Source organism: Thermobia domestica, chromosome 9, assembly GCF_964235325.1.
Source record: "Thermobia domestica chromosome 9, izTheDome1.hap1.1, whole genome shotgun sequence".
In the NCBI taxonomy this organism is placed as follows: domain Eukaryota; kingdom Metazoa; phylum Arthropoda; class Insecta; order Zygentoma; family Lepismatidae; genus Thermobia; species Thermobia domestica.
This window is the reverse complement of record NC_137462.1, coordinates 7,768,882-7,789,822: the sequence shown is the minus strand read 5'-3', so window position 1 is coordinate 7,789,822 and position 20,941 is coordinate 7,768,882. Positions and strand designations below refer to the sequence as shown.

Below are 20,941 nucleotides of genomic sequence, written 5' to 3'. Positions count from 1 at the left end.
TAGGTACCACACCGGCATTTGCCTCGTATGAATGAGGAAAATCCAGGAAAACCTCATTTAGGGTGGCTGGCCTGAAAAAGCTTATTACACTTTTGCGACCGAGTGCCCCCACTAGGAATCGAACCTGGGACCGCTCGCACCAAAGGCGAGAGCATTCGCGACTACGCTACGGGGGGTCACTTTAAAGTTTTTAACACGCATGTGAAACCTTCCTATATTCCATCCCGCCCACTCCACTTACTGACTTGTGTCGACGCTGCCATATATGCAAATTAGAGAGTCATTTCCTCTCTATTATAACCTCCACAACCATTATCAAGGAGACGTACCGTATACACCTGTGAAAGAATCGAACTCTTGAAGAAATTACGAACATAAGCGTGAATATCCGATTTTTACCTAATTATAATAAATACTTACTATTCACTAGAAGTCACTATTTCAATTTGCATGAAGAAGATCGTACCACACCTGCACAAATTTGTCTCTCAAGGGAATGCCTTCCAACGTTCATTTCTGCTCGCAATACCACGGCACGGCAAGGTATGTGAGCTGGTTCGTTCCGACTAGGTCGAGCTGCTCACCTGAAGAACTTTATGGTAGAATAGCGGTATCTATATTCGCTCTTGGTGTGTTTCAACTTAGGGAAAAGGAAAATAAAAATAATGTTTAAATATGGATAATTTGACAGTTTCTTTCTAAAATACAGGGAAATGACTCATCATTTTCATTCCGTTGAATGACTGTTCATAGTATTATCTGTTTATATTAAATTGGCCTTTTCAAAAAAGACGAATAACTGGAAATCAAGTATTATTACATATTAACAACAACATTTTCTACAAGTGTCAACAATCACATGACAATTTCTTATAGACTGATATTAATTTTCAACAATTATGTTGGAGAATGAAAAACTAACACTCTACAGTACGATTCCAGCGTACAGACATCTGGCCGACCTGGCACTATAAACAATAATTCTCATATTAACGTCAATTACTCGCTTCGTTGGGTTAAAATAAGAAAAATAGTAATAAAAATTAATATTACTATTGTGGGGAAAATTTGGATTAAATGGCACCGGAAGTGTCACTGTTTATCTCAAAGAGCCCGAAAACTGTGGATTCGACACGAATCTAGGTTATTTTGGCAATTTTATTTTTCATTCCTCACCCTCCACCCTATGCCGATGGGGGCTGATCTTAGACGGCATAGGAAGTGTCACTGTTTATTTCAGCGACTCCGAAAACTATGGATTCGACACTAATATCCTCTAGAGTCCTGGCACTAAGCTGTCCACATTTTTTTTTTTTTTGTAACTATCGCTTGAAATATGATGATTGTTAATGCCATCTAATGAACAGGTGGGAGGTGGGAGGTACAGAAACGTTACAAAGCAGTTTCTACTACGATGCAAGCATCAGACGTTACAAAGCAGTTTCTACTACGATGCAAGCATCAGAATAGAAGCAAAAAGATAAAATCAAGAGCATATCGGTCATTATCAATTATTTTTATATATCCCACCACTCCCCCTCCGTAAGTTGCACCGTCAAAGCTAAATGGTAAAATCCATCCCATGCCCGAACCTCATCTATGTTGCACAGTCATATATATATATATATATATATATATATATATATATATATATACACAGAGAGAAAGAGAGAGATATATTACGTTTACTTATTTAGAATTATACGCACATCAACGCGTTACAACGAATCTCTTTCGCTTCGCTTTTAGCGAGATAGAAGTTAAATTCTCAATTTTTACCACTGAAACTATGTTCTTTCTCTTTTCCAACTACTAGGATTTTATGTTATTGTAAAACTTAAATTGGCACATCAGACTGATTACGTATTGTCTACATAGATTACATAGTCTACATCAGTGGTCGCCAAACTTACGAAGCTTTTGAGCTACCATACAGTTTTCAAATTCTACTGTGAGCTACCAACCGAAAGAACTACCAACTTTTTTAAAAAATAAAAAGTCTTACATTTGTTTATTGCTTATTGTTTACTGCCAATCGGAGCGTTAACGTTATCTGCCGAAAATGTCTCCACGAGCTACTAGTAGCTCGCGATCGACCGTTTGGCAGTCACTGGTCTACATGTTGTGTACGTGTAAACGTAGAATATCGATTTTTACATGCAGAGGCACATCACTGTTTTAAAATCGTGAAGATATATTGTTTAGAAAAATTGGTTTTCTTCCAGGCCATTTTTTCCAAGAGTGCAAGAAAGAATATAGCAACCTCGTTTTGTGGTAGCAGTTTACCCTGGAAGTGGACTCTTGACCAGAGATGTTTTGCTTATGCGGTAGTCAAGAAGTAATTGACATGACATGGGCATCACTAATCTGGTGGAAACGGAAGGCCTACTAATTACCTATGCAACGAAACGTTTGGAATCCAACATGGACTTCGAAATTCCGACAAACCACCAGGACATCGACTCGATTCATTTATTTCCAACGGATTGACAAGAGAGGTCGAAACTTGATGATTTGCATATTAGGAATCAACCTCAAGGAACCTGTTGGATTATCACCTATTCCGTGCGTGGAAACACAAATTTTAAAATTTACGGAATATCTGAACAACATACAGCAGTATTTAGCCTCTATTCACAACCATTTGAATACTGATAATCAGTCTCTAACAAATAATTAGCGTATTGGTCCCTGCAACAGATACCTCTACGATACTTATCAACAGTACAAATATTAAAGCCTCCAGGATTAAGTGGTCTTTGCATAACAGAAGTCAGATGTAGGATCGCAGCCTTCATATTCCCTTAGTCGAGGATCTTGCAAATCGCCAACATCTTCCGATCCATTCTGATGGTTCTCTCCATAAGACGTTCGAACACAGGCACAGCGAAAGGTGGATGACCCCGCTCTATAAAACTTCCTGGGAACTCCTACCCAATCACGATAGATGCCGCCACTAGAAAATTGTAACAACAAAGTGTATTAAACCAAATGAAAGCTCACCTGTAAAACCAGTTAATATCTGGCCAGATATATTCTGAAAAATTAAAAAACCCGATAGATTACTTAACAAATTTTTACCTTAAAGTTCTTAAATATGTAAATAACATCTCCAGGAATCCATGATCAGATTCTGAAGATTTAAATATGTAAATTTTAATTGTTACACTTACAACTCCTCTATAATCTTTTATAATTAGCTTAATATCTATCTTCGCAAAGGGGAAATAGATTTATAGGAAACATATGTAAAGTGTATATTGTAGTATCCTGCACATGCCTCTATTTACTAACAATCAGTGTCTTATTTCTGGAGGTACGCACGGAACGATACGGCGTACTGGCACCTTTTTAATGAGAACGGAGTATTTCCTCTTCTGTCATAAAAGGGTTTAACGAGAAAACTTCGAACATACCAAATAGTACATATATAGTTTTATTGAAAATCAGTCTTCATTGTTTCTCTTTCTAGAGAGAGTTGCGAATTTTTGTTCCATCTTGAAGTCAGTTAATTGTATTCAGGGACTGAAAATATTTGGGCCCTTCTGTCTCTCGCCGCTGGCACGTCCTCGCGGCTTCCTTTTTTTCATTTCTTTTTCGCACGGTAATATATACAATAAAGGCTCTGAACTGACAATGTTTTTTTTTTTCTGAAAAGACTGACCTCCCACAACGAAATAATCCCAATAAATTTGTCTATAGCTGAAGTTCGACTAAACCGAAAGCCAGCACAAAAATTCTATTGGGACTCCACCTCTGTACTTTCTCCACAGAGGAGCCTTTACTCAATTTCAGTTTTAATGTATCCAATTAATTGTTTTTATGCATTATTAGGAAGAGAATTAAGTGAAAACATTCCCTAAATTTTTTCTCAGTTTATCCATTAATTTGGTAGAAGTTTGTAGAACATTTTGGTAGCATGATTGGTATTCTGTAGGACATTATGTGAACAATGTACTGTATGTGTGTTGTTATAGAAATTCAGTATTTGTGGAACTGCTGATGCCTTTTGAAAACAAACAATAGCAGCTTACTTTCGCCCGTTTACAGAAAGAGAGAAAAGAAAGAAACAAATCACTAAGAAATACTGACTATCATTACGTTTATTGTATTATACAGTATGCGGCAATACAAACAGTACTAAAATCACATCGTTGGCATTTATTTGTTGTACAACATAATGAAACATAAGAAATGTTGTCAAATGGATGTCAACTAAACGTTACTCAACCCATATTGTAAATTTAAGAAGACTCGTGCCTGCATATAATGTGTTCAAAATGTTGACCATTACATCGCGCACATTTTTCATAGCGGTCCTATAGATCGATGGACCGTACGCAAATTTCAGTACTGTTTGTTTTGATGCATACAGTAAAATTAACATGTAAGAATTAGACATTTTAAAAGCATCTTCATATATATATGTCCGTAACAGTTTTTAGTTACAAGACTGTGGTGATATGCTATTGGACACTACAATTATTATTGTTAATAATAATAACACACTGAAAGGTACGCAACCTTTTAACCATTATGAATCTGAGGTCCAGCGTACTGGCATCTTTATTTTTAGAAATAAAACGCAGCTAACAACCAACACGTGCTCATATAAACATTAGCCATGTGCGTCCTACTACGAATTATTACAGTGGTAGGCGACAGAGACACCAGCGACATCCCTGGTCACGTGACGACGAACCACTAGCGCCACCGTCACGATGGAGCAGCTATAAAACCAGGAGGCTATAGCAACTAGTATCAGTCTTTGGCTGCTCACCTCCACTCCTTTAGCTTGCTTGGAGCTCTAGGTTTCCTTTCCTGTCCACTTAGTATGCTGGAATTCTGTGGGACTCCTAACCTCAGGCATCCAGCTTCCGTGGAGTATTGGGGATCCTAAATCCACTCCACATAGCTTGCTCAGAGCTCTGTGCAGATCTTTCTCTAGGCTGCTCGGGCTTTAGGATACCTTTCTTCATCCAATATTAGTGAACTATTTTTATTAGAGTATGAAATTTTTATAACAAAATTCGGTAGTGGGAGAAACGTTGCCAGTTTAATTTAGCTATAATTTTACAATATTGTAAAATACCTTAATAAGGTAGGGGGGAAGCAATTTAGCACTTGGGATTTTTTTTCCCTCACAACCTTTTATTATGGAAGTTTTGTTATATACAAATACATATCAAATCACTCTAATTGTGGTCCGGAGATCAATACAATGTTTTCTATGTACTTTAACTGGGTAAAACAGGTGTTCTGAAGCCCAGGCAGCCAAGAGAAGGATATTATTTTAATGATTATCATGATTTAATAATATACGGTAGCTATATACGTATAATTAAGATATATATATACGATACATGTATTACCATATATGAACCAAGGACTTCGTACCGGAATGCCATCTAAGTAGAAATTCATTGACTATATAGCATTCTGGTTATTGTGGTGGATCAACAGTTGAGATTTTTTACGTGAGGAAAAATATTACAACCCGCTAATAACTGACAAAAACTTTCGTACCCACATTACGTAATACGTGCAAAGATGCCCCTCTCCTTATAATTGCTTCGTGCAGTGTTTCGCTTTTCTCCCTCTTTTGGTTTCTTCATTATTACGGTTGGAGATCATAAATGATACACCCTGTATATAAACGGGCTGAATTGAGAACTCTCTTTTTCTTTTCCTCCCTCCTTTTAAGTCGGTTACTAAAATGGAACGGACTCAACAGGGCAGAGCAGTACAGGAAACACCTTGTCAACAACTGCCGTTCCTTTATAAAGTAGATTTCCGAGTATCTGGCCTAATGTGGCAGAAGGCAGACCGGATGACAAAAAAGTCGGATAGGCCGGAGTTCTATGAACTCACTAAGCATATCCAAGAACAATTTATGAATACAGTACTGTACAGTTATAATGAGGAACAGCGGCAAGCGTACTGTACTAAGGTCCGTTACACATTGACGAAACAATGAACAAGGAGCAGAACGATGGCTATCACAACTTGTATTTTGCACACGATATGTACGAGGATCGTAGCAGACGCATGCTTCCAATGCCTTGGCAATGTTGAAAATGCAACGCCTTGCCTTTCTAATTTAATTACGATAAAAGAAACTAGACCGGATACTCGGGAGTCAACTGTATTTGCTTGATGTTTTTGTTGTTTTACCTCCTCCGTCAACAAGGCTCCAGGGAAGAGCTGAGAGCTTAGAAGTGTAACGTATCTTCAGAAATCAGATCTCCAAATAAATAAAGTGACTGTTAAAATTCCTCAGTGTGTAGCATATTGTTTAAGATTGAAGTTCTTTACAAATGTATGCGTTACCTTGTAACTTAAATACATTTATATACAATTATGGATAGTTACAAGATTCCCTCTATCGACTACAACCTACTTACCTTCGCTGAGTGCACCAGACTCTGGTCCCTTTCTCGTGGCTCCACTCCATGTTACACGGAGGGAATTTCTTCTTCTCTTCGTCCTCAATCTTCTTACTCTCATGGAAAGACTCTAGTTTACTTTCAACGTCATACCAATACTTGGTTGGGTAGCCATATTGGTCATAGTAACGTCCAATCAGTTTACCTGTACAAATACGTTGACTCTCATTAACGCTTTGAATGAATGATTGATTTAGGTGTTTCTTATAAAAGAAGTTCTAAGCTAAAAATGATGATAAAAAAAAAATCCAAACAATGCCAATCAAGCATAAAATCAGTGATACACCTAGTCTTACCATAAACAGTATCCCAACTTTTGAGAATGGCTATACTTCCGCCCGTACAAGCGAGTGACATCAAGAGCAGCATCGTGAAGCATGACAGGGTGTCTACTAAAATTTCAAAATGAAATTTCATGACTTCTTCGTGACCTTTTCTTCACCAAATCATAAAATTTCCTAACATTTTCAATAGCAAATTTGGATGCGAATTAGGCCGAATTTTCATCCATGCGATACAAACGTATTTTGCTTGTGATTTGGTAGCGTCTAAAGCCGACCATAGAAATTTTTGGTGGTGAATTTTGACGTTTTATAGAACGAATTTTTCCAATCTGTAGTTACATTTGTACCGTTTAAAAAAATCGTGACCCAAAAGCTAAATTTCGTGACTTTTCCGTGACTTTCATGACCGTTTTCTGATTTCGTGACTTTCGTGACCGATAGACACCCTGCATGAGTCATTGCTGGATAAGCTAAAGCAGTGTAAAGGCGTGAGTTGTAAGTGTTCAAGATGGAAGGAGGCGGGTATGAAAATCATGTGGCCTTGATACCGTTGCACAAATCACCAGAGGACTTTTTAAAACCCTCCAGAAGCTAAAAATTAGTTAAAAAAAAAAAAATCATTTACCGCACTATCCAGCGCTTTGTTGAGACTTCTGTCTTCCGCGGCAAGGAAGACCACAGACAGTACGGACACTGGAAATTGTGAAAGCAATGAAGGCGCGGCGGCAGAAGAATCCAGTGGGGTAGGTATCCTGCCTCAGTCATGGTGTGATGGGGTGTGAGCTACGAGGGGACAACGGAGCTTCATTTCTGTGAAAAGGGGGATCAAAAGGTAAGCCAAAGTGTACCAGGGGACAATATTTGTGACACTAGTCAAGAATCTCACCAACACCCTCTTCCATGGACAGAAATGGAGCTTCCAGCAGGACTCAAGGTACAGATAACCCAGCAGTGGTTGAAGGCAAATGTTCCGGACTTCATTTCCATTTCAGACTGGCCTTCTGCAAGTCTGGACCTAAACCCTTTGGATTACGAACCGTCGTCCAATCTTCATTAGATGGCTTGCAAAAACAGACATCTCAATAGTGAAAGTTTAAAGCAGTCTCTTCGGAAGGCCGCTGCAGATTTTCCAGTTGACGTATTCCGTAATGCAACTGATGAGTGGCCACAAAGACTTACGGTCTGTGTGCATGCTAATGGTGGCATTTTTGAATAATTATTTGTGTGATTTTGGTTCATAATGCATCCATGTAACCCATGTTATTAGGATATTAAAATATCTCTATTCATATTGTGGTAATTTACTTAAAACTCTAGGACAGTATTTATAGTAAACCACGTAATAAAACAAAAATCTTTAAAAAACAAAGGAGTTCCATTTCATATTGTGAACTTACAGAAGACTTCCATTCTATGCGAGCTCAATACTGGAATTTGTCGTAGCAGACCTATAACTTCAGTTATAATACAGGAATAAGGTCAGAGGTAGAAGACATTGAAGTCATCAAAAATCCATTTCTTGCTATCTCTTACAGTTTTTGCTACAAGAACATTAATATTGAAATCGAAAGTGGTAGCAGGTTTTTACAACACTAGAGAAATACAAGTGGAGATGGACCCTTAATAGACTGCACCAAACCGCTTCTCACTATTCCTTACTGTTTTAGATTTATAGAAATACATAGTGAAACCGGAAGTAGTAAACTTCTACCACTTCCGTTTTAAAATGAAATCTTTGTTTGACGTCCCACGATTATGTCCTTCCGGCTAAGGGAGACGAATGATGATGAAAGAATTGGTAGAAGGAGAATGTGGGAGGAAACGGGAGAACCCCAAGAAAACCCAAGGACACGATGTTGTCCACCACAAACTTACTTAGGCGGGGATCGAACCAGGGACCCCACGCACCAGCGGTAAGCGCTCTACCACTGAGCCACCGAATACATTCCCGTTTTAGTAGAGAGAGGCAAGTGAAGATGTTATCTTTTCTTCAGATATTCAAACGATTCCAAAATACTGCTCAGGGTGTCTATCGGTTACGAAAAAGTCACGAAATCAGGAAACGATCATGAAAGTAAAAAAAAAAGTCACGAAATTTAGCTTGTGGGTCACGATTTTTTTTTTTTTAATCTGTACAAATATAAGTATAGACTGGAAAATTGTGTTCTATAAAACGTCAAAATTTACCACCAAAAATGTCTATGGTCTGCTTTAGACGGTACCAAATCACAAAGCGAAGCACTCTTCTATCGCATGCATGAAAATTTGGCCCAATTTGCACCCAAATCGCTCTTGAGAATGTTACTCAATTTTGTGGTTTGGAAAAGAAAAGGTCACGAAATTTCATTTTGGAATTTTAGTAGACACCCTGCTGCTTGTCGCTATATATTACCGTATTTGTTGTATAGCGATCAGCGCTGAAACCGGAAATTGTTAATTTCAAATACTTTATGATCGAACAGGATTAATGGAAGAAATAAGAAAAGTATTCTTGGAAACTGATTCGATTGCAAGAAACCACTTCTCGATATCTCTGACCATTTTTGCTCTGATACCTGTTGAAGGAGAGACAGGGCCATTTTATACAACTTCTGATTTATGCACCGTGTAGTTTGGAAGTCTCAAGATTGAAACAGAGATCGTAAAGCTAAAATAATAATAAATATACTAAACATATAACAAGAAAAGTCCGTAACTGAAGCAATAGTAATTATAATAAAACAAAACAACGAAAGCTAAAAAGAAAAAAAAAATCCGCAGAGAACATTAACTATTTCGATCTCCCGAAACAAAGGCGAGAATACGGTCACCAGAAATAGGGTTATTTCCCAAGACTGGTATCACACTTTGATGATCTCATACAGTTCTATGGACCATGAGGATAAGAAAAGGAAAATGATCGAAATGTAGTAATTTATAGTAGGTTGGAACATCGTGTTCAGAGCGTTGAAGAATCTGAAGAGACATAAGAATAATATACGAACTTTACAGGAACCAGACAGCTGCTATAGGAATAGATTAGAAGGAAGCAATAATAAGTAAAGGAGTAAGGCAAGCAAGTGGACTTTCACCTCTCTTGTTCAACGTTTACACAGAAGAGGCTACGAAAGAATTCTTTGATAAAAACGAGAAAGGCGTAAAAGTAAATGGCCAGGTTTTTAGCACAATAAGGTTTGCTGATGATATACCACTGATAGCGGAGCGGAAAGGACTTGCAGGAAGCACTTTCAAACTTGAAACGACCAACTGGAGAAAACATGCAAAATTAAGATAAATAAGAAGAAAAACAAAATGATAAAGTGCACAAGAACAGGACAGGAAGGGGCAAACTTATGGCTAGAGGGAGAGAAAACTGAAGACGTTAAGACGTTTCCCTATTTAGGAAGTCTAATATTCTTGGACAGAAGAAGTGAAAAAGATATAAGTTCAAGAATAGCGCAAGCTAAACAAGCATTCAATAGGAAAAGAGGACTGCTAACATCAAGAAATGTGTCGTTGGACGTTCCAATACGATTTATTGAGACTTTGGTATGGAATGTGGTGAAATTTATAGATCAGAAAAGTGGACATTGAGAAAAGCTGAAACATACAAGCTGCAAGCATTTAGAATATAATATGGTGTTAGCGGGCCGAAAGGAAAAAGAATGAAGACGTACTAAAGGAAGTTAATGAAGGACGACAGATCATGAAGATAATAGGAAAAAAGAAGAAACAGCATGCTTGGCCATTTTATACGACACTCCGATTGGATCTCCGTGTTGATAGAGGAAAAGGAAGATCAAAGATAAAATTTCTAGGTATAATTACGAAGAAGAGACCTTTACAAAGTATAAAACAGCTCTCCCAAGGGAGAGAAAGGTTTTAAAATTTCCATGTTGCCTACCAACCTATGGTTGAGGAAAGAAAGAAGAAGGGAGAATTTCAGGTTAACGTTTCGGTTTTATATAAATTACGATTAAAAAGATAAATAGTAAGTGGGGCCGCGGTGGCTCAGTGGTAGAGCGTTCACCTCCGGTGCTTGGGGTCCCGGGTTCGATCCCAGTCCCCGCCAAGTGAACTTTGTGGTGGACAAACACCGTGTGCGTGGGTTTCCTCGGGGTTCTCCCGTTTCCTCCTACTTCCTTCATTCCACCACCTCATTCATTACTCATCATCTCCGTCTCCTTTAGCCTAACCGGCATAAGAATGGGACGTAAAACTCAAAGATTTCATTTCATTTTATAAATAGTAAGTACAAGTATTGATGATAAAATAACAGAGAGAATGAAGAGAGTGTGAGAGAACCTGAAAGCCTCCCAACACGACAGAAATCGACAACTGAGCATGGAAAGGAACAACTTCGCACAAAATCTGACAGCTTGACTACCACGAAGCAATCGCCTCACCTGTGTAACATCAGGAACTATTCTAAATAGTCCATGACTGTTTCGGAATTTAACGGCTTTTTATAAAGTATAGAAGCATCCAAACCATATATGTTCCCACAGAGAATTGAACCTGGGTCTCCCGCACCCCACTTAATGATAAAAGACTATGTATGGGATTTATATACTTCACTAGCGACTCTACTTACGATATCCATGAGAGACGATGTTCTATTATATTATAAGTCTTAATTATTTACGAATATGGATTGAAGCATGTGTATAATCATTTCTAAATATACTCTTTTATTTACTGCGTCTGATATTTAATGAACTGTTTCAGTGTTCCCTGACACCTTCCTCCAAGTACAATTCATGTCACTTCTTAGAATTTTATCTTGCACTTGTTTGTGTGGACGGTAAATTAGCAAGTTTTCTGACTTGGTGTACACGAAAAACTGCAAGATGAAACTCTAAGAAGTGAGTTGCCCAGATCTGTGGAGGAAAGTATCGGCGAACACCGAAACAGTAGTTAATAGTATATTAAATATTAAGACACAGTAAATAAAAGTACGTTTACAAATTATGGTAAGCCTTCATTGAGTTTAAAACAGATCTTGACATTTGTGGAGAATAATACGTACCGGTAAAACACTAAACGATTCTGGGCATTACGACAGCTAATTTGAAATCAAATGCCAATGAAGTGTCAAAATGACAACACAGAGTAAAGCAAAGATGGTAACATACAAATCTTAGTGGAGTGAGCACTTTCTATCCACACGACATGTATTTACGGGTTAACTTATCTGTCTGCGCCTCGTTTAACTTTCGTTAAACCGATTTTCAGAGTGCATTCTTTGAAGCTTCTCAAATAGATCTTTTGCTTGGATCTGAAATCTATCAGGAATAAACGGCTAAAAGGGTATAAATCCAATTCTAATTTGAAGTTCGCACATATACGTAACGTGAAACAGAAAACGATTTTCCATAAATAAATTTTTAAAAAATCGATTTTGGATGAAATGACGTACTTTTCTCGCAGGCTTCCCAATTATTTCCAATGATTCAAGACAAAAATAAGAGAACAAATTTATCTCCAACATATAAAAAATTTCTTGATATTAATGAGATATGGCGTGTCTTCTCTGTGAGTGAAGAATTATAATTACTGTGGACTTATCCCTATTGCTTGAGGCTGAAATATATCAAAGGGCCATCGTTAGACATGTTCTAACGAGCCTTTTGCTTATACACACAGTAACTTGTCTAAAAAAGTCGATGGATCAATTAATTATCAACACGGAACTTATGTGTGTAAGTACATTCAGTGTATGTTATCTTGTTTGATGAACGGATAAATTTTTAGGTCTTTGTAGAAACACTGAATCCAAGATAATCAGGAGTGTATTTTTGTTTCGAGTGGATACAGTATCATATGTGATTCTTCCTGTCTCTCTGACGTACCCCCCCCCCTCCCCCACTATAGTGTCATGTCCGACTAATCATATTAAGATAGCCTGGCATCAAATTCAAATTTTAAATATTCATATTTATAATACAAAAGTTGATTTATTTATATTGAGCCGAGGAAATGTTGCTACCGTCGGTTGTGTTCGATCTGCAGGCCACATCTACTAACTATTCCATGACACCGGAGTTATCATTGTAGGTGACTGTGTTGCAGCTGGACTACGGGTTGCGTCCCACTTCTCTTTACAGGCTTTCTATAGGCTGGAAACAGTGCGGACTCGACGATTGGACAGGTGCCGCTTGGGCTGGCATCTGGACTCTTAATAGGGATGTCAGAGAAGGAAACTGCCGCAATTCCAGTTTCCTGTTTCATACGACGATAGAATTTTAGCTGTTTTCGCCGTGTGACTGAATATCTTGTCTTGGCGCAGTTCAACTTGGTCCATGCAATGCTGGGATATCGTGCTGGAATTTAAGTCAGGACATGAGTCTGGTATTGATTTTGATGTTTCGCACCACCTTTCGGAGACGCAGTTTGTCTCTGTACGAGAAACCGGCCACAATCATGAACCCTTTTGGAAAACTCTCTGCGCACTCGCGGAAGAACGTGTTTCGGTTCTTGACCTCAACAAATCGGTATGTAACTTTACCATAGTCGGTGAGGTAAATCCATGCCTTATCAAGATTTATAACGAACTTTCCCCCATCACCCGTGAGATGATGTTCATACAGCCTCCAGAAGTTTCGTTCTTGCTCAGCCAGATGATACAGTTTCAGGGCGTGCACACTCCTTTTGCAAACGACCGTAAGGTGTAAATCCTTGTGAATGGTGCGGTTGATTGTCGACAGCAATGTGAGGCATTTGCTAGTCATCGCATGTTGTGTGTTGGAATTTTCGGAGGTTACCATACACTCGAATCACGCGCAATAGAGGCGGGATCCTCTTCACGGGAAGCCGATTTCTAGCTGCTCGCATCGGTCCGGTGAGCCCAAGACTAAGTGCCGTATTTCTGTATAATATGATTCACGGCGCGATCTACACAAAAATTACGCACTTGACATATTTCTACGGCGCGCGACGCCGTGAAATTAGCGTCGCGAAGGGCCACAATGAACTCTTCCCAAACTCTGTTCCGTTTCGGCGACATCAAATTATGGGCTCAATATAAATGAATCAACCTCTGTATGCATAGAATACAGAGAACATTTATCTTTCTGTTTGACACTAAACTCAGTTCCAGAAACGATTACTTAAATGACTTTTTTTTATGCACGAAGTGTCAGTAGGCATACAGTAACGATTAAATGTGTAATCTCAATAAGTAAATAAAAATTGAAAAATAAACTAGATTACTTTTTAAAAAATGCAAGGGACATTTCGAAAAGAGCAGTGTGAATAAATTAAAAATTAACGAAAAAATATACGAGAGCAAATTCTTAAAAAAGAATGTGTCTAAAATAAATAAATGAAAAAGAACGTGTATAAATTGAACAACTAAAGATATTTTATGATGTTTGCTTTCCTTTAAACCATGAATTGCTCAAATATATTGTTAATTGATTTGTACACATTATTCTGGACTAAAACAGATCTGTATTTAACAATCAACAACATATTTATCCATTTCATATGTTTCCGGAATACAAGAACTCACTTTAGCCTATTCACTTCAGTCAACTCAGACTCCTAATATCAAGGTCTGCAGTCTGTTATCTGCAATCCCTACATCAAACTACGAACGCAAGATATTGAATCCTCAGCTGAAGTGGAAGGAATGACCATTAAGAACCGGAAGGTATCCTAAATTAGCTCTTAAGAAAGAAAAAAAAGTTAGAGAAGGGAAATTTAGACAAAACTGCGCAGCGAAAATAAAATGAAACAAAACACAGCAAGTTTTATATCTACCCATGGTGGCATCTAGATTGTATTGACTGAAGACACTAGATTATGTAAGAATATTAATACTGAATTGTAGGTAAGTTATTTTGCTGTACCACCTGTCACGTTATTTCAACATTTACACCAAACAGTCTAAAATATTATTTAAACAGATTAAATATTATATACTTAAAATGTCATATACTGTGTTTTATCGAATGAAAATGAAATGTGAAAGTCAACTTTTTATTTGTGATTCTAGGAAGACGTGTTTACATTCAAAATGTACAATTCACCGGAAAAAAAAAAAATCTACTGTAAATAGCGCTTATTTTCCAATGTTTCAACGTTAAGTGTATTCTTCAAAAGCTTAAACATTAGATTTTGATTTGTGAAACTGTAATTTTCTTCAAATATATTACAACCATAATAGTTCAGATGTTGTGACAACAATTGAATATATTAGAACTTGTACATTTTTTTCAGATTTCTTCGTAATTACAAAAGTAAAAAGATATAATTGTACAAACGTAAAAGTATCTCTGCTTTAACACAGGGCTATTTTTATCTCATTCCATCTTCACTTGAACCGAATGTGCTCACCTTTATTGTGCCACTTGCGACCTAAATGGCCTACTCATTTGCCTAGGCACTTCACAACAAATACACATGCACAAAATAATGACAATTAATACAAGACAAGTAAAACCCTAACTACTTATGATGATGATCTGATAATGATATCAGATAATGTGTTTGATGAAGGCAAAGCTACTTTGCCGAAACTATAAAGATACTAGTTATTAAATAGTAAATGCTTTGGTCAGAATCTGTCTTTTTATTTTATATATATATATATATATAAAATCTTCTTTGGGCACAATTTGAGTTCCACTTTTCTGGCGACATATGGCTAAACGAATGTGTTATTGAGTGCTGGTTACACACTTACTCGAGTCCAGTAGATGGCGCGGCCACCAGTCAATAATATATTTGAAGCGTCCATAGTCTTAAGGAAAGTGAACATCGTCACACTAATACAAACATCACATCACACAATATACATTTTTTATTATTATTATTTTTATATTCATATTTTTTAAAAGTAAAAATTTTATTACTTATAAGAAAACAACATTTTTTTTTTCTTAAACAAAAATATTATTATCACTCACCTACGTACTTGTACTCTTTGGCATATAATTTTGTCCATTCTTGAATAGCTTGCAAGTCCTGCTCTGAAAGTCCAGTCAAATCATCTGTCAACCCATCCTCAGTGAAATCTCCTGTTATAAACGCTCGAGAAGCATCACGGCCTGATATAAAGGAACAACAATCTTAAATACGTAAAATTCAATACATACAACATAAGAGTACCTCAAAACCTGAAAATTATACCTGCAAAACACTCCATAGTGTTCTATCTCGTAATTTAACCTGATATTTTATTTACGACTTTACGTTCATACAGCTACTATCACGAATTGTTTCGAGTTTAAAATAGCAACTCTTTATCGTTCTATTTCTGATTTCCTTACATTAAGGGGGCAGACTACTAAATATTTTTGAAAAGCTAACAAATAATGTTTGTATTTATTTTGTAATAACTTACAGAAATTATTACAAAATAAATACAAACATTAGTTAAAAAGTAGTAAACAAGAGACCTAGACAACATGATAAGTAATCAACTACCGTTGAGTTCATTTTTCTAGTCGCTGCCTTAACTTAGATTTTTGGGTAATTCAAAATTTGGACACACTGTAATTTCTATGGATGGCAACACTGATAATTCTTCCGATTCGTATTTTTGGATGTAGAATAACATTATCTATTATCGTAGTGAGTTACATTTCATTGTCTCTTTTCACTTACGAAAAACGAGCAAAAGAAAATTTGTTAGCTTTTCATAAATATTTAGTAGTCTGCCCCCTTAAACACTTAACCGACTTACAACGTTCTAAATCAGTTACATGTATAATATTGCTTTGCAAAATTTCGAAGCATATATTTCGCTGTACTTCAATCTGCATTTTCAATTCCAACACGCAATATATATATATATATATATATATATATATATATATATATATATATATAAACGATATGTGTTATTAGTAGTACCTCAGCCTGTGATTCAATCGTGAGGAGGAAAGAGATTCATGACATTTTCTACGGACCCGGGAATCCCATTTCCTCCTAGTTCCCTAGCATTAGGCCTAGTATATATGAACAATTTTGAAAAAAGAAAAAAAAAAGTGCTCATTACTTGAAAACATCTTTAAAGCGCAATGCTTGCAAATGATTTTGGAGTATTATTAACACTCCTTCGTGAATGCCGGTGTGAAATTTCATTGGCGAACGAATATCTCATCTGGCTAATTCTGACAACCATTGGCAGGAAAACTATTTTCAAAACTGTTTTTATATTCTCAGTTTTCAAATGTCGTGTTAAAAACTACTTATATATATCCTGACTAGATTAAAATGTGTGTCAAAATTTTTAATATCTAGTCTGTTCTATTTAAGCGAAGGAATACATACCTACGGTTTAAGCTCGGTATCCCATAGCAGTTTAAACATTATTATGACGATTTTTTTTTTTTTAATAAGAAAAAGTGGCAATTGAACGATTGAAGTTTAGCGTCAGTATCAGCACCGAGACTATATGGGACGTTATAGCCTCAGTACCAAATGAATGAGGAATAAAATAAAATAAAATAAAATAAATAAAACACGCTACACTAACCAACAATTACGATTTAGGAGACGTGGATCTACACGATAAAGTGTAAATCCTATAGAGGAGTCATGAAGAGACGGTCCCTGAAGTTTCTTACAAACTGTGGAGGAAAAATAGAGCCCCTACTCTGGTGCTAGTATTACCAACCACGGTCACTCTGTTTTACACCATTAAAAAAACTGCCATTATACATGCACCGAAAAAGCCTTACCACTTGAGTAGTGGCAACACCGCTGCTAGTTGTCAGAGATCTTCTGTTGCTGACTCCTCTATAACCACGGTAATACGTTCAAAGATCTTCCACTGAACACGGAACCTTGTATAAGCCCTACCAAACTTATGCGTGCTAGCCACTAGACCAATGGAGAGCAAAGGAAAAAGCCTTTTGCACCATTATCATTGTACACCAATGTTGTAAATTGTGCAAAGATGAGTGTAAGAAATATGGAGTGCCAACAGAATAAACGTTGTTGTTAAAGTAGATGAAGGTTTTCATATAAAGAATCTTATGCCATTCTGTACCATTCTTATACCATTTGTCAGCTCGTCAAATTGCACATGTTTTGCTATAAGAAAATACATTATGCTTCTTCAGGGAATTTCAATAGTTTTACAGACATTCCATGCTCATAGTGAAAACCTACTCAATTATGGTCTATCCCTTAACAGCCCTCAGCACCAGCACCAGCACCACCTCCACCAGAAAAAAAGAAAAAAAAAATCAACAACAGGGGATGGTGTCATTCGATTATACAAAATAGAATTGTTGTTCAATTGTGTCTACAATCCGACACACACACTAACTTGGACTAGGTGCTCACTAGAAGCTAGTAGTGCATTTAATTCGTGTCAGGATACGGCGTAGCTTAAGAGGCCTTACAGAAGTACGTCCGTAGTAAACAGGCGCGTTTGCGACGTTGGGCACGCATAAAGGAAGATCTTCAGTTGAGTTGATTTTGAGTTAAAAGATCAACTTCATTTATTTTGTAACACGATCGTTTGTTTGCGTAATTTAAAATAGTGTTGTAAAAAAATGTGTACACATACCAACTCCGATGCTAATAATAGTTTTACCCAACTCTTTTAACAGAAACATTTAAAATAATCAGCACTTTCTGCTGTTTCATTGCATCAATGTATTGAGAAATAATTCTTTGTGTGTGCAGATTTATAGTAGGTCGTCAAATTCTTTTAAATAATAATAATTCGTTTTTCTTGCTTTACACAACTTCCTAGGACAATCTGCACTGTTCTTTTATTGGCACATGCCCAAAAGGTTCCGTACAGATTGATAATAAAATTTGATGGCCATGAAATCGATTATTCATGCGAAAAGAACTTACTAACTTATACTAGCTGATCACTACAACGAAAAATTGTCTTCCTGTGTCAGAGCGGAGGCGCGTTACCAGCGAGCAGGTGGGAAGAAATGGTGGATATACGCATAAACGATCATTCATGCAAAAAACACGCACCGACTTGTGTTATGCGGTTACTATAAGCAAGAACTTCGATCTATTCTGCGTCAGGGTAGGCTGAATATGGTGGGTATGTACGTGAGTGTGTCTGTAGAGGAGATGTGAAGCGACGCTGTCTATGTTGATTATTTATGCGAAAACAAGCACAAACCTGACTTAATGGCAACTATACGCAGCAGTTTGATTGCGCTTGTATGTTGTGTTTACTAGCATTTTAATGTGGCTTTCGCAGTACTCAACATGCATGACATATAGGAGATAACTCGTGACACATATAAATTGTCTGCTGTAAAAATTATTGTAAGATTTACCAACAGGATTTCCTCTAGCTACTGTAATGGTTTCATACTTGTAGCCATAAAATACACATTTTCCTGTATTGTGGAGAGATATTGCGCAGGTGGAAATTTACATATTCAGGGTGGCACAAAAGTAGGTATACAGTACCGTACTGATCAGCTCATTGCATTTTATATAATTTCGAATTGTTACCATCAGATAGACTTAGTTTCTTTGTGATTTGTTCTTAATCTGTTTTTACTTGCATCTTAAGCTCGGAACAGCCGAAGCAAATAAACCCATAAACTAGAATGTTATACTTGGTCAATGTAGGGGTGTATACCTACTGTTGGACCATTCTATATACTATCTTTCATATTTATTACTCATTTTCATCGCAAAATTATATTTTTATGGTGCAGATTTACTATACGGACCTACATTACACTACATATTTGTAATATTTTAATTGACCAGTGTCTAAATAATCGGAATATGTTTTGTTCTTATTTGTGAGATACGTAACTATGCAGAAATACATTAATGAAAATCTAACCTGTAAATCATGGATTAAGCCATACGGTAGCAAGTAACTACAGTACACAAAGTGAAGTGAAGTATCTGAAATCAGTGTGCTAACTCATGACGCGCAATCACAGAAGTTTCCGAGTTAAGGATGTCTGTGAAATTTACGTAAGTACTGTTTCGTTATTTTAAAATATAAATGTGCAAGTAATGAAAATATATTGTGAAACTATCTGTAACGTCCTTATTAATGCACAAAATATACTAAAAGACAACAAGTTAAGTATTTTTTATGCCATATACCATTTTGCGCTACCCTCATTTGTGCATACTCACCATCACTGGCGCGCCTGCTCCCTACAGGTGTACCCGCGTGGGCCCCTTGCCCTGATTCGGTTAGATGGTATTTGTGTTTTTTAATAGTCACTTAGCACAAGATGATTAATGTCTTTCGCATAATAGTTATTACTGTGTACGTACACTGATACCCTCCTAAAGTGAATCTGAGCAGAGGAATTCAAGTCCACACCGAAAAAATTATTTTTGTGAAGAACTACATACGCCATGTACTTTTGTATGGGGTGTGTACAATAAATCTGCACCGTTTTTTTTTTTTTTTTAGGAACTACTGAAAACCTGCTTCTTCACTTATTAATAGTAATTAAGGGTTAATATTTTGATATAACACTACTAAGAATTTGTAAGTCTCGAAGTAACTTGCCTGTGAAGAAATTATAGGAGCCTCCTGGGCCATAATGTTTCTTTCCTTTTTTCACATCGTACACTTTTCCTAAAATCGCCAAATATATTCCCTTACTTCCTTTCTGTCCATTATATAATTTAAGTTCTTCAGGTGTGAAGAGACGCTCCACTTTACCTTCTGTTTCTACCGATTTTGAACTTTTCGAGGTCTTGTGACTTTCAGAATTTTGCAAAAACCACCTATGTATATCAGTTGATAATGTATTTAACACAGGAATCTCAGCAAATAATTTTAAAACGAAAGGTGGATGAAATTTATTTACGTAAAGGTAAAAACCGAGAAGGAGAACACTCGAACATGTTAGCAGTATTAATTTTACCTGCATAATTCTTACTATTTATGAAAGACAATACTCACGACACTTTTATTAGTTTTCCGCGTGTATTTTTTCTACTTGTCAAAGAGTCGTTTACATTGAACAATTGTTAAATTTCAATATATTCATTAAAATATTAAATGCAAATATCCCTCACAAGCAACCCTATAGATACTCATACACTACTCCATAATGTCAACTTCCTGTCAGGAATACCAGAAGAAATAAACTTCCGGTGATGTTGTTGGAGTAATATTTAAAAAGAAAACATTTTAAAATTACAAAAGTAAATTAAAATGTCACTAAAGTTTAGCAGTTATTTTCTTATTTATTAATAAGTGTAACATATTGTGTATTACACATTTACTACATGTGTTTCACAATATCTTTC

The 20,941-nt window shown here is 36.6% G+C and overlaps 1 protein-coding gene across 1 annotated transcript; it reads right to left on the bottom strand.

The window, feature by feature from the left end:
* Positions 1 to 1,254: 1,254 nt before the first annotated feature.
* Positions 1,255 to 20,865, bottom strand: LOC145694378 (neuferricin). Its single transcript, XM_081770545.1, has 4 exons — positions 20,193 to 20,865; positions 15,622 to 15,762; positions 6,405 to 6,591; positions 1,255 to 2,956 (listed from the first exon to the last, which is right to left on the bottom strand). Exons 1-4 carry the CDS (start codon positions 20,557 to 20,559, stop codon positions 2,749 to 2,751), a joined length of 903 nt encoding a protein of 300 aa, XP_081626671.1. The 5' UTR covers positions 20,560 to 20,865; the 3' UTR covers positions 1,255 to 2,748.
* Between the last annotated feature and the right edge of the window lie 76 nt (positions 20,866 to 20,941).